At 41.9% G+C, this 11207-nt stretch overlaps 1 protein-coding gene across 3 annotated transcripts; it reads right to left on the reverse strand.

Moving 5' to 3' along the window:
* Nucleotides 1-7872: 7872 nt before the first annotated feature.
* LOC125509658 lies at nt 7873-10573 on the reverse strand. Of its 3 annotated transcripts, none has more exons than XR_007284179.1 (3): nt 10199-10573; nt 9875-10020; nt 7873-8615 (listed from the first exon to the last, which is right to left on the reverse strand). XR_007284179.1 is itself a non-coding variant. In XM_048674673.1 (2 exons), the coding sequence occupies exons 1-2, from the start codon at nt 10544-10546 to the stop codon at nt 8112-8114; spliced, it is 852 nt and encodes a 283-aa protein (XP_048530630.1). In that variant the 5' UTR covers nt 10547-10573; the 3' UTR covers nt 7873-8111. The 3 variants fall into 3 exon arrangements, 1 of the variants encoding a protein (XP_048530630.1); XR_007284180.1 differs by having other exon boundaries at nt 8684-10020; XM_048674673.1 differs by lacking the exon at nt 9875-10020.
* Between the last annotated feature and the right edge of the window lie 634 nt (nt 10574-11207).

Here is an 11207-nt window from a genome sequence, read left to right on the forward strand (position 1 = left end):
TTTCCACGTGCATCGTCACCTCGTCCTTTGCCAGTGTTCGCTTAATCCGTAGTCCCTGTTTCGAGTTGCAAATATTAGCAACAGAACCAGTATCAAATACCCAGATGCTACTGCGAGCTCTAGTAAGGTACACATCAATAACATGTATGTCACATATACCTTTGTTCACCTTACCATCCTTCTTATCCGCCAAATACTTGGGGCAGTTCCGCTTCCAGTGTCCAGTCTGCTTGCAGTAGAAGCACTCAGTTTCAGGCTTAGGTCTAGATTTGGGTTTCTTCTCCTAGGCATCAACTTGTTTGCTGTTCTTCTTGAAGTTCCCCTTCTTCTTCCCTTTGCCCTTTTTCTTGAAACTGGCGGTCTTATTGACCATCAACACTTGATGCTCCTTCTTGATTTCTACCTCCGCAGCCTTTAGCATTGCGAAGAGCTCGGGAATCGTCTTATCCATCCCTTGCATGTTATAGTTCATCACGAAGCTCTTGTAGCTTGGTGGCAGTGATTGAAGAACTCTGTCAATGACACTATCAACAGGAAGATTAACTCCCACTTGAGTCAAGTGATTATGATACCCAGACATTTTGTGTATATGTTCACTGACAGAACTATTCTCCTCCATCTTGCAGCTATAGAACTTATTGGAGACTTCATATCTCTCACACTACAACAAAAACAGCCAGTAGACACGCGCAATTTCATACCTAGCGACGCGTTATTTCATCTCTAGCCAACTATAGAGCCGTTTTAGTAAAGCGTCCTTGGAGCGTCTCCCCACGGACCGTCTCAAACAGATAGACACGCTTGCCAAGCGTGTCTTACATGAAATGAGACGCTTTCTTGGGACGTTCAACATCGTGTCTACATGTAGACACGTTGTCTTAGGCATGCTCAAAAATCGTGTCTACATGTAGAGACGTTAGGTTAGGCATGCTCATATTACGTCTCTACTCATAGACACGTTTCATTCGCCTCTTATACCCCTCTCTAAATATCCATAAGAATATTTATACTAATGGAATATTTTACTTCAAATATTATTTGATTAATTTCAATTTTGTTTCATTGTTTCAATGCAATTATTTTTATGTCATGGTTGCACATGCAAATTGGTCAAATAATATTGTGATATGAAGGCATCATTCCACTTCATAGATTGCATTTGCAAACATTGGCAACCTTGGTAACAACATCCAATGCATTTAGCACGAACAATGTCTCCACTAAAAGTACGTGGAGTTCACAGCTGAATAATATCAAACATTCATATGAAACATGCAATGTTGAAAATAAATAAGAAAAGATCCTATAGACTGGAACTATTTTTCTCTATGAAGCTAAAATCTATACATATCCAGAATATTTGTTCATTCAAAGATAGATTCATCAACTGCTCCTGACTCATCCAGTGCACCCCCTTTTCAAATCCTCAACTAACTAGCCACTCCTAGCTCCTTTAATGCACTCACTTTTCAACTCCTCACTGCCCTGAAAAGGAGAATGAAAACCATTTACATGAACATATGTTTGTAGAGAACTGCAAGATAAGAGATTCTTTGATGAAATTATAAGAAATGTATCATACCAATGCTTTGTGGTTGTGCTGGAGGAGTTGGCTTAACTATTTTTACCTAAAAACCAAAAAGATTCTGGATAAATAACATATCACACATGTGCAGATTGGAGCATACACAATGCTTGAATGAAAACATACTTACATGTGAGCAAGGCCAAGCAATAATAGAACCCATAGCATCCCTTACTGTTTGGAATTTTTCATATGGTCTAACTAGTTTCTCATCTCCTAGATATGTACAGCCGCGAACAAGAACTGCAACGTATTGCACTCCAAGCATGTTTCTTCCAACCACATGTTTTCTCTTTACTCACTAAAGTTCCTTTGACCACGAGTTTGTCTTTGTTTCTCGAGTTCATTGAATACAACACAACTTCAACTTTATCCAATTTTTTAAGAAATGAAACATTTGTTATTGATGAACTTGAGAATATTTTATTTTAGACAAATAAGAACAATTTCACAAATAATTAGACCAACTATCTATTATACAATCATTGTCATTTAGATATGTAGCCTATATGTACCTGCTTAGTGACTTGGTGATGACCACATGGCTTGGTTGCATTGCTATTTTGAGCATGATCATTCTGCAATTAAATAGGAATACGCATGAAGGGAGACACATGATCAACTACAATCAAGAATGATAGTTTTGAAGAGTTCCGATACATGCACCGAGGAGCCTTATTCTACGCGTACTTTTGGTCTGCACATTTCACTATCAAATTAGATTAAGGTCCTATTACAAAATTATCTATTGTGAAAACTAAGCATGAATTCAGTATGCAAACAAATGAAGTTGACGTCATGTAAATCTATACACTTAAAACAGAATTCACCTAATATTCAACGCCAGGTGTTCCTCAACATCTATGCAGGGTTTCCACCAAAAAGAACATGTATGAAAGATTGGTATTTTATTAGTACTCATGTATTATTTCAGAAGTGATTAATTAGTTTATTTGAATAGGAGATCCGTTGGAGCAACAATGATATGTGTGTGACTAACTTTTGGTTCCATTGGGCCAAATCATGTTACTCTTGTATGCAATACAATTTTTAATACTTGGTTAAATCTGACTTATGATCTGCTAGTAGTGTCACGATGGTATTTGAAACGAGCTTATCAAAATGGGATTGGTATTTCATAATAATGTCATTTACCTTGCACTTAAATACAAAATTAGACAACCTTTTGTACAATCATTGTCATTTACATATGTAGCATATGTTTACCTGGTTAGCGACTTGAAGTCGTAAACTTGGTTCAGGACCGCCTTGCTGCACGAGAAGATTATTTTCAGCATGGGCATTCTGCAATTTAATAGGAGAAGGTGTCATCGGCATCATTGATAAAAAGCTGGATAAATACTGGCAGGTTATAGGTTAATATTACTAGGACGGTATATACGAACCCAATCAGGTTATAGTTTCTAATTAAAGGTTAATATTTCACAAAGTTTTAACTTGATGATAAGATAGCTTTCCAATATTTGACTAGTATAAGGGTTCAATCAATAACAAAATTACTGGCAGGAAATAATTGATAACTGAGTGCCGGTTAGTTGGCACACCTTAGTGATCACATGTTCATGTGGTAAAGGCGCACTGCCACAACCCTCTTTTGATTTGGTTTGCTGCAGCTCCTATTAAAGCAATAGTTGTAAGACATTAGAATGGACCTGCATTAAATAGTACATGAAAAGCCCATTACATTACCTGCATAGTAGTTCGTGGCTCCTGCACATCGAGACTTGCAAATTATCTTGATTTGGCTAGTGGATTCATGAGATCTTCCTGGTACTATATTATCAATCTCTGGAGGACCTTGCAGATTTTCTTCACCAAGCTGCACATGTTCTGGATCATGAATTGTAAGGTCCAAGTCCCATAGTCGTCTTGGTATCCTTGCCATTGTTAATCTGCCAAAGTAACAGAAACTATAGATCTCAACCAAAAGTTTAGTGCGGCATGGCATGTATAGAGAGAAAATGCCTCATTCTATAGCAATTCACATGATCGAAATGACCGTCATCAAGTAGCTAGTATGAAACTAGTTTCATATGTTTGATTGTCTTCTTCTCGCAACTTATGAATCCAACGATGACTTTACTCATGTCCCATTTTCAAGTCTTGCTAATAGAATTGATTAGAAGTGGTATAGAATACTAAGTGTGCATGCAACCTGTGATGGATTAGATGTGGCTGACATACACCATTATTTTGGCTGATGGAGGAAAGCTTAGAAGTGGGCCAGCTGTGTAAAATTGGACTCCCATTCAAAAAGATAATACTACTAGTACTACACAAATAACAAGATGGACTCATCGTGTGCGTGTATAACATACATACACAAATGATATGACCATTATGTACTAACTAACTAAAGGCCATAGTGGAGCGGCACCATCATGTCCTTGAAGTTGGTAGTGGTTGGGGCAGATTAACAGTGCAAGTGGTCAGGCAAAGTGGCTGCAAATACACAGGGATTACCTTATCTGAGGAGCAACTTAAGTACTCCCAAAGCAAGGTGAAATAATTTGGCTTAGATGTAACTTCATCATTACTACACATGGGAATTCATGATGTTCGGTTGATTAAAATTTTCTTATATATTAGTCATAATTTTTATAAGTTTAGTAATCTTAATGAGCAAAAATTTGAAGAATTGATTATGCCCATGAATTGGACATGATGCCCACATTTGTCTACATAGACTAAATAATCTTCTACATTCATTATACCGGCATATAACAGTTGGGATTAAATCTATGATAAGACTGGCTGACACATAATTATTTTAGCAAAAAAACATGCAAGCAGCAAATCAAATATCAAGCATGCAATGAGATTTAATTCTGCCTAGAAGTTACGCTAATGCAAACCAGCACAGGAAGAATATGAAAGAAACAGTCACCAGTTTAGTGATTTCACTAGTACAGATTACACAAAAGCAACTGCTCACCCAAACAGTTTGCAAAAAAACAATTGGGATGTGACTCTTCCCAAATGGTTCTGCCAACAAAGCTTTTGGATATTTTGTGCTACTAGTCACTATGCGTGATGTGGCTTAATGTGGATTAATAGTTACTCTGCTCTTACCATGGAGCAGAGCTCCTGCAGTTTGCACAACCGGACAGCAAACCTCCCTTTCAGCATTTTCCCAAAACTGGTTCGCCCTCTAGGTGTGAGTCTTCTCTATCAGTTGCTCTATGAACTCCACCGCCGGACGGATCGGTTGTTATTAACATGGATGCTGCACTGTTCTCGAGCTCACGAAGGATGGGGATCAGCGTCGCGATACGGAACCACAACGGAGAATGCTTGTTGGCCTGTAACAAGCAGTCTGAAGTGATCATGACGCCTGAACTTGCTGAGGCATTGGTGCTGCCTTTAGGGATCGATCTAGAGTAGGGATGGTGATTGCTGACATTAAATCGTTGGCAGCAAGTTTTCAAGCTTGCTCTTTTATTCCTGTAAAACGTTTGACGAATGTACCAGCAGATAAACTAGCTTGTAGCTGTGAGCATCCTCCTAGTCAGATCTATCGTGGTGTAATCCCTGAACTTATTAGGAATACTCTATGTACTGATCTTGCTATCTGAATAAAGTGATGTTACTCTAAAAAATCAGAGAGCAAACCTTTACACCGATTAAGCCACACGAAATCAAATTATGCCTTGAGTTTGAGGATCAAAGAATTTCAGTAATTTCTGGACCAAGACCTGAGAGAGTACATCACAATGGTAGGAACAATACGAACCTGGGGCGCAACTACCCTAGGCAGGATGGCTGCTGTACCAACGTGCTTGCTCTGCTTAATATACCTGTAAGCTGAAGACGAAATTGCTCGTTGCAGAAGACTTCCTCCGACCTTCTCGCCCAATCGCCGCCGTTGGCCCCAATGCACACGCCGGCCGGTCTCTGTCCCCCAACCTCCACGGCCTCCAATCGCCCGCCCGCCCGCCGAGTATCCGTCAGACCGCCATCCAAACCAATGGATCTCTGTTCATCTGATTGAGGTGATGCACATCAGCGGCCAGCGGGTTGGAGGGATCCCATTAGATGGATTAGGAGGTGGAAGAAGAGGAGAAGTGGAGAGATGGCGGCGTGGGTGAGGAGAAGTGGAAAGAGGGCGGCGTGGCGGAGTGATTTACGGGGATTTTTTTTCAATAATAAGAGCGCTGGCGTGCTATTTCCTAGCGGCAAATGGAAAATAGTTGTGCCAAACGCCCAAATAATTTCCTCCAACAAAAGAATTAGAGAAAAATGATTTCCTCCAAATGAAATGCGGAAAACTAAGTATGTATCATTAGAAAAAGCCTATTTATTTTTGTTATACACAAACAACCAAAAAATGGGCCAGGTCACCTCCTCTATTATTATTGTTATTAGCATATACATCGTAAAATGTTTTATCCTAAAAAAAGTAGAAATCCATCGTATTATAATGTATAATAGATTTTTCGGTCTAAGGGCATCTTCAATGTCGACCCTCAAACCGTCTGCATATGTCCGGCCTCCCTCTCCCAGAACATCCGCATCCACGGCAGCGGGCTCCCCCGGCCACAAGGAGGACCAGTAGCCGTAGCAGCGGACCCATCTTCTCGTGGAGGCCACTCTGACAGATAAATAATTCGCGCCATCAGATGGGCCCGACGCCACCATCGCGGCGCGCCTGAAGGAGGAGCCATCGTTCCCGACGCGCGTCCGCATGAAACGGGAGTCAGCATCCCCCCACGCCTCTGCCACATGAAGGATGACCCTGCATTGACAGACCATCGTCACCGCCACGTCGCCATCGTCGCACGATAAAGGAGGAGCTTCCACCCATGATCATGAATGCGTGTGGCGCATCCTCCACTACCTAGGAGGAGGTGGTTATGGTGGTGCCTCAGGCTCGAGGGCCATCGTATCCGAGGAGGGGCAGACGACGAGGCAGCAGGCTCGGTATGACCGGGGCAATGCGGCTCCCCGCTCTGCATCCGCCAAGAGCAACGTGCCGCCGGAATGTGTCCTAATGACCCGGACCTTGCTGCTGTGTGGGCATTCGACCGCTTCGTTACCACCGCTGAGAAAGCCGCCAAGTTCCGCATCCTTGACAGCAGGCTCACCAAGATCAGCGAGGAGTGATCGCCTAGCGACTGCTCCACCGATGCCGGCAGGGGAAAGGCCGCCAGCGGGGCTTCGTCAGCACTGCCGATAATGGCCAAGGCGGCCCTCATCACCGCGCAACAGGAGGTGGAGCAGCTCCTCCGCCAGCGGTAGGCAACCATCGGACAAGGCTGTTGCGGTCCTCTGGCGACCTTCCACCGCTGGAGGGACGACGACGATGACAATATGGATGATGACGGCGATGCAGAAGGACAGGGTGGCCATGCATACGAGGTGGTCGTCGGAGCAGCGGAAAGGCGTGACAGGATGGCCGCCCTGCTCGGCCGCCACCTGGCGCTTGCGGAGGAGCCGCTCCGCTTCCTCCTTCGTGGTGGTGAGCGAGTGATCGCTCAACTAGGCCTCTGCGAGGTCGGGGTCCACACGAAATTAGGTTGTTGCCTCGTCGGCCTCCTCTTAATTTTAAATCCGTTTGAAAAAAAACGATGAAGTGATCACATGGTTGTCCTTGTGTTAAAATTTCATAATCCGTCTGGATACTTATTTGGGTTCAATTTTTTGGCCAAATAGGTAGTGAATTGGTTTTCCAATTTTATTTGATTCAACCAAAATGACTGAAAATTTCCCAGAATAATAATCATATGGTTGTCGTTGCGTAAATAATTCATAATTTTATGGACACTTTGTTTTTCCGTTCAAGTTTTAGGCCAAATTTTCGGTTCTAAATTTGGCAGCTGGTACTAAAATGGTAGCAAAAAGCTGCCAAATTTGGTAATGTTGGACCCACCATTTGGATCCTAGCAAGGTAAAAGAAATCTACAATCCGAACAAAATGACTTGGTCCATGGACATAACAGAATGTTTCTGTCTAGACTGCATTGCCAGTTTGCCACTTCTGAATTCTGATAGTCAATAGTCTTAGAAAATTGCACTTGTGACATTGTGGCAACACATTTGACAATGGACAGACAAAAGCACATCAGTCTGATATAACCTAGTTTCTTACATTCAAACACACATTAATTCCATTTAGCTAAACTACGCACCTCCCAATTATGCAGTCATGTAAAAGACGAGTGTTGAAGGCATGATCTTAAAAAGAAGAATTCACAAATGTATATTAAACATTTCTCAGCCATGTAATATAATAACACCAGATAACTGTAACATGTGGGAATAATCAATAAACCAAAGGTGATACTTCACTTTCCAGAACAGAAATTCTGCAGAATCAACTTGCAATTAACAACCAAGTACACCTGGGCTGTGCCCTAAATTAGTACAAAAAATACAACCATAAACTATAATAAAACATTCTGACTTTGTGCTACTGAAACCATAACTAAAATTGTAGTTGCATGCAAAGAACCACACGAGCAAAGAGCTTCCACCATACTTCAGCCTGAACCAAAATCACAATGCTCTAATATGTTTCATCCGATGATTCTTCAGCACCCATGTCAAAAAGATCATGAGGCCTGACTTCCACTACTACATTCCATAGTTCAGCTTTTGGATCTTGAACAAAGAAAATCTGCTGCACTTGGGAGGAAAATACAAAAGGATCATCCTCTAGCTCATCCCCTGTGTGTATTTTCCCAGACTTGTTCACAAGAGTGAACCCAAACTCATCCGTTTGAATGCCAACTTCATGGTAGACATCATACCAATCACAATTAAAGAACACCACCTTGTAATCATTGTATGACAATTCAAAGATGCCACTTAATCTGCCATAATATCTAACACCATTTTCTGCAATGTTCACTACACCACTATTTTGTGTGACATGCCCTGACTCATGACTCATTGTGTGGAACCTGAAGTTGTTGATGACATAGCCACTATAGCACACCCCGTATCTGTTGGGTTTTGCAGCCAAAGCTCTTACCTTTTCTGTAATAGTTGGTCCATCGCTTTGTAAAACCTGTATGTACAATTAGTTAAATTCAGGTGCCTATATAATTCAGAGTACATGAATACGGTAAAATGTACCTTTTGTTCCAACCAGTCAGCAAAGTTGAAAAGGATATTAAGTAGACTCATTAACGAGTCAGATAAGACATCATTGAATAAGAAACAGAGAACATATGTGATGATCTACAATACAAGATTGAAACTTAAGACCAATTTAACACCCTAGTTTGGTTAAAAGCTTACTTTGACACAGCTAAGCCAAAAGTAGTAATTATTACCCCTCGGGACAGAGTGTGGCTTGCCACAAAAGTGTGGCCAAAATATACTCCTTACATGTGACTAGTAAAGTCGCAAGCCACAACTGTGTCAGCCAGCCGAACATTCACCCACCTCAGAAAGTTATGTGTGCCTAACCATAGATCTGGCAACATTTGGCTGGAAATCAAACAGTCCCCAAGTGACTGGCAGTTGTTGAAGGGTAGCCGGTCGCATATTTTTTCAAAGTTAGCAAGCAGGGCCTAAGAGAGTAATTATCAAACAGTGCATTCTAAATTTCTAATGCACATGATCAGTTGCTGCATGTGTTTACACCTTCAGGAAAAAGAGATTTTTAGGAAACACTACCACTTGCCTCATTGGCGCATGGTAGGATACGCTGAAAAGACAACTTGGGTGAGTGGCACTTGCTGATTTCTTTATCAAAAATCCGGGAAGACTGCAGCTACTTACTTGCTTTATTGAAGTTACTCTGTTCTTCAGTGTTATAAGCATGATTCAGCTTCATACATGCTACATATATTGTTTCAGTACCGAATAGGTTGTCCACTTTACGTCCAATGCTTGATACTTTTGGACAAATGGCATGTCTCTCGGTGAGGAGCAAGGCAGCGAGCTTGCACCAGAATCCAATTAAAACATTTTAAGTGTCTCTATGTTCACCAGGACAACCAGAAAATGATCAAAAAGTCAAAGGCAAAGCTTAGTTCAGTTCAGTTCATCCTAGCATATGGGTCTGCTTCAAAAATATGGTGAAAACTACCTTTAACAGACTTCATTAAGAATATATCATCAGTATGCCTAGAAAAAAAAGCGCAAGGGAAAAACTTAGCGTCCATAAGGCTATAGCTACCTAAAAATATACTGAATCATACAAAATAAGTCTTAATTGCACCATAAATTAGAATTTAAACTCAATTCTTAATGATACAATGAAATATATAAAAACATGCCGAAAACTTCAATAAAAAGTATAAGATACAAACGAGGTACTTTCTCGAGTTGAGATTGAAGGCAGGTTGTTTGAAGCCAAAGACAGTGGTCCGATATATGGTTGTTCCAATTTGTGGAGTTGATTCAGTCCAACTGAAACACCGGGTGTTGAAACTTCTAATGAAATATATCTTCCTCTTCTATTTCTACAGAATGAAATGAAATTGATACTAAAATGCATTCCCTTCCAAATCAACAATACATTATACATATACACAGTCCCCTGCATATACGCTGATACACAATTTTTCAGTTCAAATTTAATTTCATTTTCATCATACACTGATAGGAAGAACAGAAGAGAGAGATTTCTCAGAAAATTACCCCTGTCCCAGCCTGATTGTTGTTTGTTGACAGCAAGTCCTGGGCGGCAGAGTCGGGCCGAGCAGGCGAGCAGCCCGGGATTGGCCGGAGCAAAGCGCCAGAGCCGGCGCGGCGGGCGACGGCCCCCGGCTGGAGCAGCACGTCCCTGGCGACCAGGCAAAGGGTCGGGGACGGCCGAGGAGCGCCAGAGCAGAGGGGCAGTCCTTGCGGAGGGCATTCACCGGCGGCGGACGCAGCGCACTGGCAGGACCAGTTGCAGGAGGCAGGAGATGGAATTGGTCGCTGGAGGCTGTGGAGATGGGACGGGGCGCAGGGATGGAGGAGGAGCCAGCCCGGCGGCGGCGGCATAGATGGGCGGCTCAGGACGTGGCGGCGGATAAGGTTTTTTTTTTAAGACAAAAAAAATACTTTGGTTTTATTATTTATTTGTTAACCTCTTTTATGTATCCTAATACGTCTCAAAAATCGTCTGTACCTATTTACACATGTAAAATATAATAAATGAGATATACCTTAAAAATAAGATTTGTGACGGTACTTACATGGTCTCAAAAAACGTGCCTACATATTAGATGCTTTCAGCATAGAGACGAATATAAAAGCGTCTTAGAAAAAACGTGCCTACTGACATGTTTTGTTGTAGTGTCAATCCGGGCATTTGCTTGAAATATTAACTTCAACTCCTGAAACATCTCATATGCTCCATGACGTTCAAAACTATTGGGTTTCGTAGTAATTTCAAAAAATTTCCTACGCACACGCAAGATCATGTGATGCATAGCAACGAAGGGAGAGTGTGATCTACATACCTAGTAGATCGACAACGGAAGCGTTTGGTTGATGTAGTCGTACGTCTTCACGATCCGACCGATCAAGTACCAAAACTACGGCACCTCCGAGTTCGAGCACACGTTCAGCTCGATGACGATCCCCGGACTCCGATCCAGCAAAGTGTCGGGGAAGAGTTCCGTCAGCACGACCGCGTGGTGACGATCTTGATGTACCACAG

This window comes from Triticum urartu, chromosome 5, assembly GCF_003073215.2.
Source record: "Triticum urartu cultivar G1812 chromosome 5, Tu2.1, whole genome shotgun sequence".
In the NCBI taxonomy this organism is placed as follows: domain Eukaryota; kingdom Viridiplantae; phylum Streptophyta; class Magnoliopsida; order Poales; family Poaceae; genus Triticum; species Triticum urartu.